At 43.7% G+C, this 19,368-nt stretch overlaps 1 protein-coding gene across 1 annotated transcript; it reads right to left on the reverse strand.

Moving 5' to 3' along the window:
* Nucleotides 1–4,769: 4,769 nt before the first annotated feature.
* On the reverse strand, nt 4,770–18,981 carry DUSP5 (dual specificity phosphatase 5). Its single transcript, XM_006135031.3, has 4 exons — nt 18,237–18,981; nt 13,154–13,296; nt 9,471–9,690; nt 4,770–6,408 (listed from the first exon to the last, which is right to left on the reverse strand). Exons 1-4 carry the CDS (start codon nt 18,625–18,627, stop codon nt 6,008–6,010), a joined length of 1,155 nt encoding a protein of 384 aa, XP_006135093.3. The 5' UTR covers nt 18,628–18,981; the 3' UTR covers nt 4,770–6,007.
* Between the last annotated feature and the right edge of the window lie 387 nt (nt 18,982–19,368).

The following is a 19,368-nucleotide window of genomic DNA, read 5'->3' on the forward strand; positions in this document are numbered from 1 at the left end:
GGGAAGAGACTAGTTGCATTAGTAGTCGATTACCCAATAAACTTCTGCTTATCGGATAGTCAACTAGTCTCTTACATTCCTATACCAGCCTCCTGTCGTGAGCCCCCACATCTGCAAGCCCCTGCTCTGCAGGACCCAAGCAATGCTGGGTAAGTCTTCTAGTAACTTATAATTTAAAAAAAACCCTCCCACTGACTTCAATATGAGCTGCTAGACCAATCCTGAGCACTTCTAAAAACGGCACCTCAAAGGAATATTCCGCTGACACAAACACTCAGGAGAACAAAGTTGGAACAACAGTGAACATTTAGGACATGAGCATAGAGACCATTTTGTGCCGTAGTCTTTATATTCATTACAGGTATCTATACAACTCTGCACATGTCCCTATGCAGCCAGGACAGAGAAATGCATCATAACGGGTAATGGAAAACTGAATTTACCTCATAATCCTTAATGCCCCATGAATGACTGAGTACTTACAATTTTAGTTGAGATGGACTCAGAGTGAAATGGCCCCATAATTTATAATATGAATATGAAACAAAGTGGGACTTTATAACTGAGACTCCAGTACCAGGGCTTCATTTGATTTACTTTGATGACTCAACCAATCTCATGAGCTATTTTTCATATTCCTTATTTAGAGGACTTACTCACATCTCAGAGAAAGCCTGCAATGTGATAAAGCAAATGTCAGGGAAGTATAATGGGCGGTGGTGGTGGTAACACCTCCCCCACCAAAAATCTTACTTCCACATTTATGTGGCCTGTCTCTATAAATTCATTTCACCCCCCTTCGCCCCTCCCCAAAATAGAATGTGAAGGCCCTGTCTTTTCGAAAAAGGGAGGGGGGTGTCACATTCTTCCTGGCTGGTGACGTTCTACTGCCTTTCACTGAGTTATGTCTAGAGTGAATTTGGTTCTTTAAGTGTAATTTATAACACAAATTACAATATTGGCGGAGCACCCTATTCATTCAGGTTTTGTCTCTTGAAAATTGCCTCCAAGGAGAGGTGCATGAACTTTCACCAACCTCTCTCCAGTCAGACTTCTAAAGCCAGGGGAGTCTTTATAGCATGACTGGTAACTGGAACAAAAAAACCTTTGCTGAAAAGTCCAAACCAGCTCTCAAATGGTTTTCAATATAGCTATTGCTGGCAAGGTGCAAAGACCAAACTCATTGGGTGTGGGGCCAGCATGGTGTTGCACCTGCTTACGTCAGAACTTGTAGGTGAGAACCAGGGGTGTTCTGTTGTTTTCCTTATTGGGTCTGTCCTGTAGTAGGGTACTCGTCTGGTACATCACAGGATCCATTGTCTACTGCCAAGCCCTAAGATACAACCATAGCTGCTCCAATCTCTCAGACAAACACCTACAAGATGTTTATCAAGCATTTTTAAAACTAAAATATCCATCTCAGGAAGTGAAGAAACAGATAGAAAAAGCCAGATGAATACCCAGGGGTCACCTGTGGGACAGGCCCTACAAGGAAAATAACAACACCACTGGTTATCACCTACAGCTCCACAGACCTTGGGAGACAGAACAGTGCTTGCTTACAGACAGCCACCCAACCTGAAACACATATTCACCAGCAGCCGTACATGACAGAAACACTTACCCTGGAAACTATCCCTGCAACAAACCCTGTTGACAACGCTATCTATACAAGGTCCTGTTCATCACAGGACCTAACCACATAAGCCACACCATCAGGGGCTCATCCGCCCTCATGTCCATTAACGTGATCTATGCCATCAAGTGCCACCAATGCTCCTCTGCCATTATATTGGCCAAACAGGACAGTCTCTGCACCAAAGACTACTAAATGGACACAAATCAGAGACCAAGAAAGATAACACATAATGTAAGGGAACACTTTAACCTCCCTGGAAATTCAGTAATGGATTTGAAAGTAGCCATCCTTCTACAAAAAAAAAAACCATTCAAAAGCACATTACAAAGGGAAAGAGAAGAACTGCAATTCATTTGCAAATTCAGTACAATCAAATTAGGACTGAATAAGAATTACAAAGGCAATTTCTCCTCTCTTGGTATTCACACCTCATCAACTGCTGTGAATGAACCACATCCACATCCACCCTTAATTGGCCCTTCCAGTAACTTCCTTTTTACACACATACACACAAACACCAAGACTGCGTCTATACTGGCATGAGTTTGCGCAACTACTTTTAACGGAAACGTTTTTCCATTAAAAGTATTTGCACAAGAGAGCGTCTACACTGGCATGTGCTTGCACAAAAGCATCCGTGCCAGTGTAGACGCTCTCTTGTGCAAGAAAGCTCCGATGGCCATTTTAGCCATCGGGCTTTCTTGCACAAGAAATTAACATTGCCTGTCTACACTGGCCTCTTGCGCAAGAATACTTGTGCAAGAGGGCTTATCCCTGAGCGGGAGCATCAGAATATTTGCGCAAGAAGCACTGATTTTGTATATTAGAACGTCAGTGTTCTTGCACAAATACTCGTGGCCAGTGTAGACAGGTGGCAAGATTTTTTGCGCAAAATCTTGCCAATGTAGACACAACCTATAATTTCCACTCCACTGCATAACTCTTATACCCTAATAAATCTATTAGGCAATGTCTACACTGCAGCACTATTTCAGGATATCAGAGGTATCCCAAAATAGCTATTCTGTCTTTTGAGCGCGCCCGGTATCTCAAAATATAATGGGATCACTATTCCAACGTCCCTGTAAACCTCATTCCACAAAGAGTAAGGGACGTTTTGGAATAGAGATTTATTTTGAAATAAGTGCTGCGTAGACAGTGCCAAATTTCGAAATTGACTCGAACTAAGCTACGCAATTTGCATAACTCAAATTGTGTCACTTATTTCAAGCTACAGGTGCAGTGCAGATGTACCCTTAATATCTCAGGTGCCACAGGACTCTTTTAATGTGAGTCACACCAGGGAGGGGAGCAGCCTGTGGAGTGGAAAGTGGCCGTTAGCCAAGTGTCTGGCGCACAAAGACCACGCCTTAGAGATGTACAGAGATGTAAGAGAGGAGAAAGACATAAGAACATAAGAACGGTAGTACTGGATCAGACCAAAGGTCCATCTAGCCTAGTATCCTGTCTGCTGACAGTGGCCAGCACCAGGTGCCCCAGAGAGGGTGGACCAGAGACAATGATCAAGCGATTTGTCTCCTGCCATCCCTCTCCAGCCTCTGACAAACAAAGGCCAAGGACACCATTTTATTCCCTGGCTAGTAACCTTTTATGGACCTAACCTCCATGAAATTATCTAGCTTCTCTTTTAACTCTATTATAGTCCTAACCTTCACAGCCTCCTCTGGCATGGAGTTCCACAGGTTGACTACACGCTGTGTGAAGAAGAACTTTCTTTTATTAGTTTTAAACCTGCTACCTATTAATTTCATTTGGTGTCCTCTAGTTCTTCTATTTAGGGAACTAATAAATAACTTTTATCAGCCCTCTCCACACCACTCATGATTTTATATACCTCAATCATACCCCCCGCCCCTCAGTCTCCTCTTTTTCTAAACTGAAAAGTCCCAGTCTCTTTAACCTCTCCTCATATGGGACCCGTTCCAAACCCCTCATCATTTTAGTTGCCCTTTTCTGAACCCTTTCCGTATTCTCTGACATGACTGAGAATACTGCAGTGCTTCCGAGAGAGGCACCATGGCAGCCAGGGACATGTGTCAGCAGACACAGGTTCTATGCCCAGCTTTGTCACTGGCACACACTCCCACCTCCAACACAAGATCTAACACTTTGGGCCTCTTTCCACAGCTCTGAGGAACAGTTCTGGCCCTCTCTCCTCAAGGATTCTGACAGGAATTCTAAACGTGTGTGTGAACACGGTTGGCAAAAATACTTCCACCCCCAACGAGGAGAGTCCCACTTTATCAGCAAGAGAGTCAAGCACTCATGAACGACAAAAGTTCTCAAGTGTAGACATAACCTAAGGCCAGAGCCAGAGCCTTCAACCAGTTGGGATAGAAGCAGCCAAAGGAAGGGAGCGGGAATATAGCTGAGATCACCTTTCCCCAGCATCTCATTGGTCCCAGAACTGTGCAGAGATCTCCCTCTCAGAGCGCAAGGATGCAGGTGGCAGATCCCTGCTACTGCGCAGAGCCAGTCAGAGACTCTAGCTGGAAGGAGGCACAACCACGGCAGGGATCACCAGACAATCAGAGCTTTGACAAGACTTTCTCTGCCTTGAGCTGACAGGAGACTCTCCCATCTCTTCACCTTAGCTTCACTCCACACACCTCTTCCTTTTACGCAACGTCCCTAACCCCCATTCCATTTAGTTTAGCCTCACAGGAGATGGGTGGACTACACAGCGTTTGGAGGTCCCATAAGGGAATCAAAACTTTTCAGAGGATTTGGGAACAGGGTGTAGTGCTCTGAGCCAGAAACATCACAAAGGTGGCTTCATGGCAATTGATTGCCACTTGCAGCTGGTTTCAATGGCTCAGAGACTGACCATTCAACGTACGTTTCTGGGTACCAAACAAACCCAGAGTTTGCTGTGTTACATGTCCCTTTCCCCACCCCTTTTGGCTCAGTTCCCAGAACGTTTACTGTTCAAGTACAGGACCCTCCTAAGCCATTCAGTTCCAGATGTAAAAAGCTGATTATTTTGCTCTGGGATTGCCCAGTTCAGTCTCAGCTCACAAACAAAATGGGCAGTGGTCACATAGGAGCATTTCTGCAAACCACCTGGAAATGAGCCACCAGGTTTAATCTTAAAAAAAAAAAAAAAAACTTTCCAACTGTTTATTTTATTTTATTTTATTTTACACTCCATAAAAACATGTCAGTTTTTTCTTTCACATTCACAAGATCTTCAGGAAATTATTGCTATTTCCCATATAAAAACAAACAATTAAAAAAAGGTCAACAGACAAAGCAGCAGTATGTACGGCACTCCCTGCAGACACAGACACAGACACTCAACACAAAAGACAGACAGTCCCCTTGTGAGACAATTTTACCAGAAGAAACATTAGGTTGAAGTGACCGTACATATGACAGCAAGTCATGTAACACTGAACAAGACCACTTTTCTGCACATGGTAAGAACCAGAAACACTTTAAGGGGGATAGAAGATGGCACTGAGACTTTTAGTCTCACTTCCATCAATTACAGTTTCAGTGGGTGAAAGAGTAACTTTGAGAAGGATTAGAGAGATGTTCAAGTATTATAGGGTGGTTCTTAAATAGAGGAGTTTGTAGCTCAAGCAAGATAAGCTGACCACTTCAGTCCCTGGTTCTCTGTGTTAGGTAAAAGCACATTTAGTACAAAGGCAAATGCAGAAACACAGGAAATGTCACGCCTAAATAGATCAGTGGTCCATCTAATCAAATTATCTTGTCACAAAGAGCAGCCAGTGCCTGATGTTTCTGAGAAAGGTGTAAACCCCCTCTAATGCCCCGATTTTGCAATTAAAAAAAAAACCACAAAGGGAAGTTTCTTCCCATCCCCACCTTCAGGTCAGCTTAATCCCTGACACCTGAAACAAACAAGGGAAAAAGCAAAATGAATATTCGAGTGCTTGCCTTCCCTGTCATTTCAAGGATTGTGCTTTGTTTGATGTACTCTTTCCTGCTACAGTTGTTTATTGCTTACACTTTAAACAAGGCTGTTACAGTTTTTAAAAGCCACAGGAATTGAGCAACAATAGTATAGGTCCGACCCTTTTACACTGAAAGGGTTCCATTGTTCCTTAGGGATCTGGAAGTACAGTAGTGGTTGCACTCTAGCAACTTAGAAAAGCATGAGGGGGGTTGTTTTTAAGAGGACATTAAATCTCTAGACAGCCTGCCCTCTGCATCTCACTTTTGTCTGAAGTCAGTGTCCATATACAAAAGTTATCACCCACTAGGACTATTCCATTGGGGAATAAATCCATGATGCCTTCTGTATTGCACGGTCATGAAATGTTCTTATCGGAATCACAGTTGGTACCAGAGGAACATATTAGCTCTAATTTCCAATAGGGTTCAGCATGATGAAGATGCAGTAATAGGACTAAGTTTTAACTGATGGACCGGAGAACGAATGGGCACCGAACTCAAAACTGAGGTAGGAAACTTGTAACACGAGCCTTCAAAGTTTTTGCTTAAAGTCAGTTCTTCTGCAAAAAAAGACACCGCTTCTCTTTTGCATGAGGCAACGGGGGGGCTAGGAGTGGAAGACAGGATCTCTGACTCATACTGTAGTAATTGGCCCATGAAACCAAAGTTTGGTGAGATCAGACTCCTACGTTGCTTGATGTAATCAAATGCCTCCTCCAGGCGGAACTTTTTCGTTTTCATGAGATAAGCCATGCAGATGGTGGGGGAGCGTGAAATTCCGGCTTCACAGTGCACCAGGATTTTGCCTCCAGCTCGCTTCACGCAATCTGGAAAGAAATAATTTATTACAGACATCAGTTCTCATTACAGACAGGAAGGGTGCTGAAGTACAAATGATACTGAAAACAAAATACATCATCTAGAAGAAGTCACATGGTCCAGTCCTCTAGGAGGAGGGCGAGTCCCCCTGTTATTTGATACACAAACAATTCATGATCATGCAGTGGTTCAACAAAAAGCAGAGATGGGTCTGAGTCAAAAGGGAGACACCCTTCCACCTAGCATAACATCTTCATATAGTTTGTGCTCAAGGTCATCCCTGCACAGGCCGAGTTCTATTGCCTTAACCCAAATAAAGCTGTAATCATGCCCAACAGGAGTTTCACTGGGGATAGGACTGCAGAATTGAGTTTGATGGGTAAGTGCACTTGGGCAGCTAGTATTTTGGAGATGAACCTGAACCTCACTTTGGCTTTGAGACACACTATACTTATTTGCCTATTTAAAAAACAAACAAACTGTCAAAACACCATTCTACCAAAACACACTTAAATGATTCCCAACTGGAAGACAGAACATTATGGGTTTGCACTAGGCAAGTATCTCAACCTAGGTCGGAAAGTCTCACTAAAAAGCACGGTGGGTGAAGATGCATAATCGCGGGTTCATCCACGTCAACATTGACTGTTAGAATATCCAACGAGAGGAGAACTACGGTGCCATAGCAGACTTGTAACAAAGAGTGCACCTGTTGGCTAGCCGGGTAGAACGGCTGTTCAACCTGGCAGGCTCACTGCTGTGTATTAGCAAGATCGTCTCACCACTGCTAAGACAGGCTCTTAGCCAATGACAAATACCATCTCTATGCCTGCCCTGGGTCTTTTTGAGACGCCTCCTCACACACACTTACAGTTGTGTGTGTGGGGGGAGAGGTTAGTTCGATTCCTGTGGCATATACCACAAAAAACACAATAAATAGTATAACGTCTCTAATTATAGCCCAGTTAAAGGATACTTGGACTTAAGTCAGGCTATAAATGGCTTGTGCAAATTACCATTTTCCACATCAGGAGGCACTGAGGTTACTCACCCAACACAATTATTGTTATTAGATTAAAGAAGAAAATGTTTAAAATAAGCTCCTTCCATACAAATCTAGTTTGAAAAATAGAAATTCTCTGGTCAGGCTGGCTTGAGAATTATGTTCCTGAGTTCCACTTCACTGAGAAATGGAACATGAGTGTGTGTTTAGTACATGGCCCTAAAACAACATAAAACACTGAACACGTTGTCATTTTCCTTTTGTTGTCTGGTAAAGGACCAAATTTGCAGCAGTCAGTTAAATTTAGGTAAAAATAATACATGTGCTGGGACTGCTGTTGAAATCTACAGAGCCTGTGATATTAGAAATAAAAAGGAAAACAAAGTTAAACCATCCTCAAAATGTTGAAAGTTCAAAGTGACTCAACCTCAACCAGAAGAAGGGCAAAAATTCAAAAACTCCCTACTGATTGTGGGGTACTGGAGTTTCCCCTTAAATGCAAAAAGCCCCGTATGTCATCATCATCAGAAAGCAATTATAGGCTAGAAATGTATTTTACAACCTGCCCTTGGGTTTTTTTAAGATTCAGCTGAATTTGAATGACTGAACTAAACTGCCAGCAACAAGCAGGCAGAAAGAAGAGACTCCATAATTAACTTTGTGATACCTCGGTTTTCCTTTCAGATGTTATTGATAGCTACCCTTTAATGATGATCAATAGCACAAGTGTCCTATCAGTATAGGATAAACTTAAAAAACAATAATCTGGTAGCACGTGTACATGGTATCATGAGCTTTCGTGGGCGCTCAGCCTACTTCTTCAAATGACTGGAGTTTTATACCTATCAGTATAGGTAATCCACCTCCCTGAAAGTCAGTAGATAGAATTCTTCCATTGACTTACTCCCAATCCAGACAGTGCTGGATTGACGAGTTTTAATGCCACCTCTCAGGGGTGTGAATTTCTCACACACCCCTAATGAGGTAGTTCAACTGACCTAATTTTCTCATATATATCAGGATTTAGTGAACTATTCAAATTTTGCTCTCCACAAATCTGGAAGAGATCCAGGAAGAAACTATGCTCTCAGCCCACATGCTCCTTATTTGCATTGCTTTTATGGTGAGAAAAAATTGTGTCTGTTTAATTCTATACACAATTACAATTAAGCTTGGACATTTGCAATGACATCTGGGATTGCATGAAAATAATTTGTACTTTTCCTTTTCTGGGAATGTGTGTAAAATAGTTGCCACATTTAGCTAAGAGGTATTTTAAAAACAAATCTCATTTTAAAGAATGACTAAATGCAGTTTTCCCTTTCAGAAGTTAATTTGTATGCCAATCCAAATAGATTTTCAACAGATCTAGATTTAGTATTTCAACAGTGATTTTCATATTCAGGCATAGATCTAAGTGTAAATCTAGTTTTCCAGTGTGTGTGCTCTAGTGGTTCAGAAAAGAGAAGGCAATCTGATTGCTGGGTTTATACCTAACATTACCACCAGTTTATCAGGAAAACCTAAAAAACTCGAACCGCTGCATATTTCAATTGGCCCATATGTGAAATCAGTACAATACTTAACCACAGCTTTGGGCTTATGATTCGAAAAGCACTTTGAGTTCCTTGGCTGAAAGATGCTATAGGTCAGAGTTTCTCAACTTTCTTATTTTAAATAAAGTACCCCTACAATTTTTTTTATAAGTACCTCAGTACCTACAGTTTTCAGACACAAATTTTTTTTTCTGCCGTTGCAACACATTTGTTTAAACAACTTAATTGTAGCCAGGCAGGCGATTAAATTTTTTGGTGTAAAAAGTACAAAATAAAATGCTGTAAAACTTAAAACAAAAATTAATTTTTCCTCCAGATTTCAGTTGTGTGATGTACTCGCTCTCCCCCCGCCAGACTTCTCTCAAGTACCCCTAAGGGAATTCATATCACTGGTTGAGAAACACTGCTGTAGCAACACTGCTATAGATAGAAGTACAGAGTATTCCAGGGTTTTGTTAAAATTCAATGACTCATTTTTATTAAGAAGATGCAGTAGAACTGCTCTACCCACCAATGAAATCTATGGCTTCCTGGAAGTGAGAGCTGATATCTGCCATGTGACTGTCTTCCACTGGGATCCATTTATAACAATATTGCTCTTTAAAGGGTTCCGAACTTTTCCTGGAGACGTTGAGCAAGGCTGTGATGTGCAGGTTGGCTAGGAACTCACACTTAGAAGCATGATAGGCACTGCCAAGGTAAAGGAAAGGCAGGATTTCAACTGGACCACCCTGGAAGTTAAAAATAAAAATGTTATTTTACTTTGTCCTTTTCCTCAAAGTGAGTCGTCTTAAGTTATGACCAAGTCATTGAGCAGAGAACATCAGCTGAGCCGGCGTGTCCCTGTCGGATGGTTTTAGATCCTGGCCAGTGAATCATTATACTAGAGCCCACACAGAAGAAAAGTTTTCATTTTCTTGTCCACATCTAAGGTCCAAAATCAGTTCCAGCCCACTCACGGGCAGGATGTTTCCTGTTTTCTTTAAAGGGCTTCCCCTCAGAACCCACCCAAAATGCTTTCATATGTGAAGCTCATTTCCCTGAGGATTGCACCCTTCTTGTCTCCACACAATGTCAAAGCAATGCACAAAAGGTGCACAGAGACAGCCAGTTAGGGCTTTCAGTGCAGGGCTTGGAACCCACGCACACAGCGTGTTAACAAGAAACTTCACTGTGCCCAATTTGTAACAAAAACCAAAACCTCTCCCACCCCCATCCAGCGTCCTGATGCCTAGAGATTTGTCTGTGTTTACTGGAGGGCTGCTTTGAAAGCAAACCTGAAAACAAATGGATTTAAGCATGAAGCACCTCTCTCACCCACACCTAAGAAAAAAAAATGTTCACAGTGACAGCTGGTGTCTGTTTGCAGAGCCTCCCCCGACCTCAGTGACAAAGCTTAGCTTAGCTACCATTTCCTGCATGCCTATAACAGCAGTAACATGGAGGCACAAACTCAGCCACGTCATATGTGCCACTTACTCCCTCCTGCTGCTCTGGGCCACCCACAGCTCCCTGCCACCGGAGATGTAATCTCTGTTCCTTCTTCCACTAAAGGAAGTAAAAACTAGATGGAGGGGGGAGGGAAGGAGGAAGGGGGAAACAAACCCAAAAGAGTCTGACAGAGAAGCATTTTGAAGTGGGTGGATTCGGCAGGTAGTTTATGCTCACTGCACAGAAACCAGGCTGGACGGCACAGCCTTCATTTGCACTAGGCTGAATACCTGCCTTAGTCTGGCTGTTAATTGTGGGAAAGCGACTGGAATCTGTGCTTTCCCTTTGCAAGTCCCCTCCAGACACCATCCAACAGGGAACCTTTTAGTAAATGTTTTGTTCAGCAGCAAAAAGGAATGAACGTTTTCAGCCCGCTCAGGACCAAACCAGGCTTCAGGTTCAAGAAACAGAAACCTACTGAACAAAATCATCTTGACGCCGGACAGAGCTCTAAGCAGAAGTACTCCCCTGGGTGCATTTGTAAATGTGAGGATTTTCCCATTGGAAATCCCACCAGGAGGAAGTGCCTACCCTGCATGTCCTCATCTTGGAGAAATTGATCTTAATCTAAACAATACACTAACCACAGAACCCAAGTCCTCCCGCTCTCACTCATAGGAGTAGTTCCAGTAATTTCAACTTGGCTACTCATTGGACCTGATCCCACAAGGTGCATGGCCCTCAAAGATCCCACTGGTGGTTTGTTCCTGTTAAAATGAATATGCATCTGTTGCAAATTGCAAGAGTGGTTCCTCGCCTGTCATGCAGGGCAGTAGCTTTCAGCCTTCCCAGGAGTCTGATTGTGTTGAAACTTAGACTATGCAAGACCACTTAAAACTTCTTGCTTACAAAATCAGTCAAAAAAAAATGCAAAACATGTCACAGCACACTGTTACATTGCTGACTTTCCTATTTTTACCATAGAATTATAAATCAATTGGAATATAAATATTATACTTGCATTTCAGTGTATAGTATTGAGAGCCATATAAACAAGTCAAAAATCTCTATGGGTATGTCCGAACTAGCGGGGTAGTGTAGGCATACCGCACTTGCAAATGAAGCCCGGGATTTGAATTTCCCGGGCTTCATTTGCATAAGCGGGGAGCCGCCATTTTTAAAACCCCGCTGGTTCGAACCCCGTGCAGCGCGGCTACACGGGGCACGAACTAGGTAGTTCGAACTAGGCTTCCTAGTTCGAACTACCGTTACTCCTCGTGAAATGAGGAGTAACGGTAGTTCGAACTAGGAAGCCTAGTTCGTGCCCCGTGTAGCCACGCTGCACGGGGTTCGAACCAGCGGGGTTTTAAAAATGGCGGCTCCCCACTTATGCAAATGAAGCCCGGGAAATTCAAATCCCGGGCTTCATTTGCAAGTGCGGTATGCCTACATTACCCTCCTAGTTCGAACTAGGAGGGTAGTGTAGACATACCCTATGAAATTTTAGTTTGCACTGACTTTGCTACTGCTTTTATGTAGCCTTTGTAAAACTAGGCAAATATCTAGATGAGTTGATGTACCCCAAAGAAGACCTCTGTGTACCCGCAGGGGTACATGTTGAGAACCACTGATACAGGGGACTGAAAAGTATTGGAGATCAAAAGTATCTAGATGACTAATGGCTGGTAAAATGTGGTCATTCTTTTCCTGTCCCCAAGGATTCAGAAAAGAAAAGTCTCCTTTTGTTAACTGTGATATACCTGCTAGTATAATGAGAAAGACAACAAATAGAATATTTGTGCTAGCTAAGTTGGTTTGTGGTTTTCCTTATTTTGAAAACAGTAGTAGGAGGTACTACTGAGCAGTATTTGGAAGGGCTCTTTAATAGACATGTGGGTTGCCAATTAACAGCTTTTTTACAACCTACCCTAGGATCCAGGCCTATTTGCATAGTAGTGGTATGCAGCTATTTCACAAGGTAACAGATGCAACTAGCATTTTTGTATTCACTTAGGAGCTTTCATTCAAGAGGGATCAGGACTCCTTGGTCTGGCCACAGTTTCTCAGATCAAGGGAAAAAACCAAACAGATACAAATGTTCTTGCCCAAGATATCACAAAGACATCTTGCACACCCGTAATTACGGATTTTTCTAAAATATAGGACAAAGGGTATTTTGCTCTCCCTCCCTCCATTTTTTGGATAAATAAAAGCTCTCTCTGTGGATCAATCTTGTACCACTAAAGTCAATGGGAGCAGAAGGTGGCTGCTGTGAAAATATTGTGTATAAAATCCTATTTAATACATAAACTATATATAAAGTAACTAGATTGTAAATTATGGTGTGGGTTTTTTTTTTTTTTTTGGCACGAGATGGAGGCAAGACGCTGCAAAGAGCACACAAGATTCCCTAGTGCCTTTCCCTTTAAGTCCCTAAGAAATAGCCAACTAATCTGAACCTTAGAAGTGCAGCAAATTCTAAATTCTCCTTATCCTTGTTTCCCATCCCCTAGAGCATTTGTCAGATCATTTTGAATGTGTTTGCTCTGTTAAGTAGTATTTGCTGTCTCCAATCCTAGGAGTCTTCAGCACTTAAGACCCTATGAAAACAGGAAAAATCACAGACCTGTTTCTTTGACAGCTTAATTGAAGCACCAGATGAAAATAACAGAGTGAACAGTCAATTATAACAGGAAGCCCTGGAAAATGTCTGTGTAGGGGAGGGGACAGGGAGAATTATTCACAACTTCCCCATAAACATACCTGATCGTAAGCTGGTTTGTGGTTGGTGCTTTGCTTCTCACAGTGGCTGTTGATGTTTCTCTCCGTTTCATTTCTCTCTGAGGAAATGGGTTTTACATCTACACAGCACTCAGGGTATTGCGAGTAAAAGGTTTCATATCCACCTAGGGAAAAAAAACAAAAAAAAACAGAAATATTAACTTTCAGGTTTCTGAAAATTCAGTTACATTAAGGTGGATCAGAAGTTAAGCTTTAGGGGCTTCCAAATAAATCAGAACACAGCAAAGTGACCAGTCCTCAAGAGGTGTTCAATAACAAAAAGTTCCATTCTGTCAAAGTGTTTGTTTAAAAAGGCTTTGTGCTCTCAAAGAAAAACTGCATCATAGCTAACAATTATTAACTTGCTAAAAAGCCGATTGGTACAGATTAAAATGGTTTGAGAATGTAGATCTGGCAAACATTAACTTCAGAGGACTAAACATTATTGTATTTTATAAATGATCATAATTTCTAGCACTTGAGACCGAAAAGAATGCTAAATGCAGTTTTCATCCTCTTGATATCAATTGCTATCCTACGCATTGTGTCAAAATAATCCATTTCATATATTTGCATTTTTATGCAAGTAAAAGCACATAGGCGGTGTTTGCATTGTGATGATTAATTACACATTCACAAGGGATTGCAAGTTAATGAAGATGTTTTGAATGAAATCGATCCATTAAACAACAGCCATAAAACCTAATGAAATCCTGTGATAACATTTTACAACTGGATAGCCCCACATGAGCTATTCTGCACCTTTAAGTACAGTGTTATATTTGCTGCATTGCTAATGAAAAGGAATTAATCCTATTATTACATTGTAAGTCAGAGTTTGTCATTGGCTAACCTGACATCTATTTCACCACCATGAATATTCTGTGTATCACTTTCAAGGGTGAATTTGAACAGAGAAACCATTTAAAGCCATTTTGTAATTTATTAATTGCGCCTTTTAGTGAGTTTCCAGTAAGAGAAAAAGAATGAATATGTATTAACAGTAAATGTAATACCCCTTAGGAACGTGGCCCTTAAATAAATAAGGCCCCCAGACCAAATAAATGCAAGATGAGCTTAGAACCGTAATACTACTCTGCTATACTTATAGTACGTTACCACATTTAATACTACTCTACTAGTCAGTGCAGAGTATTATATTAATGGAATGCCTCAGGAATAATGCAAGTGCTAGAGTTTTAAATGGCTCCATAAGAAAGCTGGATGGATTTGCTACCCAAATAAATATATACTTATGCTGACATTTTAATCTGTCTCAGATGTCTAAATAAACATATGCAGTGTTTGAGAGGATGTAAGCTGAAATTCATATTGTTCTGAATTATGCGAGGTGCTGCAGTTTCAATATTTTTTCTATTTACTTCAATGGGCTTTAGGTCAGGCCCTAGAAGATAGAAATTCCATCCATTCATAATTCAGAACCTATACCTTTCCACCCTGTGCAAGACAGCACAACCCTTTGCCATGTGAGTATGCAGTTCAAGTAACTAGGTCAGTAGGCAAATAAATAAATAAAATACAAGGCTTTAAAAGGGATAACAAACATCCATGGCAAATAGTTTTGGCTCTTTACAAGCCCTCAAATTCCTCCATTCCTATGCTTGAAATTAACTCTGATATAAACACCCCCAAACTCCCTCTGCATGTTGCTCAGTCTCTCCTGTGCGCCTCCTGGCCTTGCATAATTGTCATATATTTTTAGCTATTCTCTCTGATCCATATTGTTGTTTCCACTCTTGAATAAGCAGACGTCCATCCAAGCGAAATCTAGATTTGTTTTCAACCCAGACACAGAGGTCTCCTGGGTGGAATGTGTGTGCAGCAAGCAAATGGTTAATTGCGAGCCTGGGGATCAAGATATTTGCAGGCCATTCTTAACATGAGTCATCTTCTCATCTGGTCCTCCAGCTCCTGCTCTCCCCCCTCCCTAACTTCCTTGAGGTCATTTCTACAAATCAGAGATTGCTCATCAATTGAAGCACAGCACAGCTCTCCATTTTCATCATATCTACCGTGATGTCCTGTCATAGTAAGCTTGTCCCACTACCCACTGGTTAAGTAAGCGATTTATTATTTTACTCTTCCACAACTCCCCTTTCCACACACACACACACACACACACACACACACACACACACCCCCTCCCTCCCTCCCTCCCTTGTAAAAAGAAACTGCCCCTCCACACATGGAAGATCTGACGCATTCAACTCCTGGAGCTAACAAGTAAAAGAGCTTATAAAAAAAAAAAAACCCCAAAACATAACCCCACCACTCAAACTGGCATGACGTTACTCAGCAGTAAAAGCAATTCCTTATAGAATTGCACAGGGACTGTGATTAGCTGACAAGAGTTCTGACTCATCCCTCTCATCAGGCTCCAATTAGCCACACTTTCCCCCTGTAGCTAGTGCCCCTCTTTTCACACCAGGGCCATGATGGTAAACAGCAATGATGAGGGAAAAAGCCTTAAAAGCCCCTCCCTCATGGCCCTTGTGTCCTCACTCTAGTCTACAGTAAGGTTATTTTTAACATTTTGAAACACAGACTGAGGCATTAGGACAGTCTGCCTACCAAAGCCAGCAACAGCTTTCAGGAAAGTACCCCTCTAATGGTAAGGTGACTATTTCACACTCCAGATATGAGGGACTAGGCAGCAATGTCAACAATACAGAAAACAAAATTCACCTTTTTTCTGATCAGTAGTCAGAGAGTTTCTGCAATGATTCTTATTTCCCCCTGGCATTTCTGAAGACAGCATCTCCCAGAACCACAGTGATTTCCAAGGGCCTGTCCCACACTGAGTCACAGCCTGGCTAGTTCCAAATCACACCATTTCCTAAATGCTGCTACATATTTTAGGTTTCTGCATGGTCTTGAGCTTACAGCGTTTACCATAAGTGACAATGAAAAGGGTGATGGTCAAAAGGGAAGAGAATTTGTAGTTTTACTAGTTAAGGTATATTATTTCTACCCCAAGTTGGAGATATTTTGCAATAAAACCCCAGCAAAAACAATTGAGAGAGTCAAGGGGAAAAGATGGCCTTATGGTTAAAAAACAAACAAAACACAGGACAGGTTGCCACAAACTTCCCGAGTCACTTAACGTTTACTTTACAGAGGTGTTGAAAAGCCCAAATTGGCATTTGGAAAACGTGTGGAGCTCAGAGGAAAGCGGGTATAATATTATGAAGCAAAATACAGGACTATGTAGCACTTTAAAGACTAACAAGATGGTTTATTAGGTGATGAGCTTTCGTGGGCCAGACCCACTTCCTCAGATCAAGTAGTGGAAGAAAATAGTCACAACCATATATACCAAAGGATACAATTAAAAAAAATGAACACATATGAAAAGGACAAATCACATTTCAGAACAGGAGGAGGATGGGGGGGGGAGAGGAAGGAAGGTAAGTGTCTGTGAATTAATTATATTAGAGGTGGGGAGAGTTAGATATTATATTTAGTGGGAATATAATATTATATATTCCCACTACAGGTGCTGAAAGCACAAGAGCCTTCAGCATTGTATCATGAATATTTACCTGCATCTCATGCAACTACACTCCTCTGTCCTATACAGGAGGCATTAATTGCAGCATGTGAGAAGACCTGATCAAAGTCACTAAAAGATTACGCTTCATGCTTATCCAGGGACATATTCTCTAGTCCCACAGGATTTGCAACTTCTCTTGCAAATGCCCTCCTTTCCCAGCATTGCTGCAGTCATTTTATTCATTGGGAAGGGATGGAAGACGCAAGTTTCCACTTCACATTTTGAAAATCTCTTCAGGAATAAAGTCTTTGGTGGGTTTTTTTTCCTGTCATGGAGAACTGCCGCTCAAAGAGCTGCAAAGCCCACCAAGGCAAAGTGTTACTGAAAAGGCATGGGACAGGGCTTGTTTCTTTACATTTATTTGTCTTCAACCCTCTCCTGGCTTTACCAAGAACCTTGAGAAGAGCATAGACAGACAGGAAAAAAGGGAAGGAAAAAGAGAGGGCACAAGGACAAGAGTTACAAGGAGAAATGAAGGAGAAGCGTGAACTGGGCGGACAAAAGAAAGGGCCGATTGCTCATTTTTATGGTTTTATGACCCATGCATTTCACAAAAGGAAAGTAAAAACAGCAAGGACAATGCTATAAATAGTGCTCGGGAGTACTTTATTGGTGACATCAGCCATTGGATATTGACGCTGGGGGATTACTGTGGGCCCCAGACATGTCTTTAGAGCAGCGATCTTTGCCAATTACTTAGGTGTTCTCTGCTCTGCTGAACACCAGAACAGATCGCTTGGCTTGTCAGTTACATGCAGGAGTTAGGAAACGTTTGACCGAGACCGATGAAGGGGAGAGGGAGAGAATTTCCACCATTTTAGAGGTTCAGACACTCGGCGGCCCTACCCAGCGAAATAATCCACGATTCCCTTTTGGGAACTGCACACACACTGTACAGGTAACAGTACCATTTGGACTGGAAAGCGCGTTTACCTGTCTCACTCCTTAACCCCGGGGAGGGCTCAAATTCATACCCATAATGAATATCACCTGTGGACCCCCCCCCCACCCCACACACACACACACACACACACACACACAGTGTTCAGCTTCTGCTCTTCTTCCCTAAAGGTGGATTCAGCCACCCGTAACATCAGCCCCTTGGCTCATGAACAAACTTCAGCGTCATCTCTCGACGGCTCATACACCTGTGTAAAACGTAGGTCCTTTCCCTGGCCTAACCGAGGCGGGGGGGGGGGGGGGTTGCTCTTTCCCATTTGTGTCTGGGGGTCGCCGTTGTTACCTGGCTTCTCCGGATGGAGCCTTTTGTCTTGTTTTGTCGATGGAGAAGTAACTGAGCTGGGTCGCTCCCTCCCCACATCGGTCCCCAAATTACACTCCTCTTGACACTGCCCTTCTAAGTCCCCCCCCCTCTCTCTCTCTCTCTCTCTCTCACACACACACACACACACACACACACACACACACACACACACACACACACACACCAGTTTCCCGGCGCCCCCTCCCATCGCCTCCGAGCGCCCTGACCTTTCAGGAAGCAGACCCTGGCCCCGGTCTCCGGCAGGCTGGACAGCAGCGCGTTGAGGACGATCTGCGCCGTGCTCTCCTTCTTCAGCTTCTGCCAGTGCCCGGTGCCTTGATCCAGGACGATCACCGCCGCCAGCCGCGTCGCTACAGGGCCTTCCCCCGGCAGCAGCAGCCGAGTCCGGGCCGCCTCGTCCGGCACCACGAAGTGCAGGGGCACCGGGCCGCCGCGGGCCCGGCGGATCACTACCGAGTTGAGGTTGACATTGAGCGCTCCCCGCAGGCGGGAGGCCGAGTACGACAGGTAGGGTCTGCAGTCCAGCACCAGGCAGCGGGAAGGCTCCTTCCGCAGGAGCTTCCGCAGCTGCCGGCAGTCGAGAGCCGTCACCTTCATCGCGGGCTTCGGCCGCAGCCCCTCCGGGCCGAGCAGAGCTCTTCTCAAACGCCGCCCAGGAAGCGCAGGCAGCGGGTCAGGCTGCAAGCGGGGCTCGGCTTAAATTGAAGGTGCGGGGGGGGGGGGGAAGAAGGAGGGGGTTCCCTCTGCTACAGGGGCCGGGAGCTTGCACGGGCGGGCTTGAGGGGCTCCAGCGGATCCCCCTTAATCCCCTTGCCTGGCGCTGCGGCGCGCTCCGCTCTGCACTTGCATTTCTACCGAAGCAGCAGGGGATTCCGATCGCCGCGGAGGAAATTTATCTGAATGGAACGCCGGCTCCTGACGGCACTGCCCATATAAGGAGAGTGACGCCACCAACGTTCTAAATATGGGCAACCCCCGCCCCCTCCACGCTGGGGCCACAGACGCTGGGGCGGGGTGGGGGAGGGAAGAGAGCTCCTCCCCCTCCCCCCCTCCCGTGAGCAGCGCCTGGGGGAAGGAAGAGGGGAAGGCAGAGGCGCTGCTCGGTAGAGTTAGTCAGCCCTGAGCAGAGGAAGTTGAAAAACGCCTCAAAAATTCTCCAGTCATCAGCCTTCGACTCACTCACTCATCACTGCGGGCCCCGTCGACTTAGTAATGAAAGCAAAGGAAACGTGATGGGGGAGGAGGAAGAGAGGGGGAAGGAAGGGCAGAGGTTACTCGCCTCTCTTAGAATCTGGCTGAGAGAGAAGGTGGAGGCTTGGAAGAGCTGCCGCAGACACC

Source organism: Pelodiscus sinensis, chromosome 8, assembly GCF_049634645.1.
Source record: "Pelodiscus sinensis isolate JC-2024 chromosome 8, ASM4963464v1, whole genome shotgun sequence".
Lineage (NCBI taxonomy): Eukaryota > Metazoa > Chordata > Testudines > Trionychidae > Pelodiscus > Pelodiscus sinensis.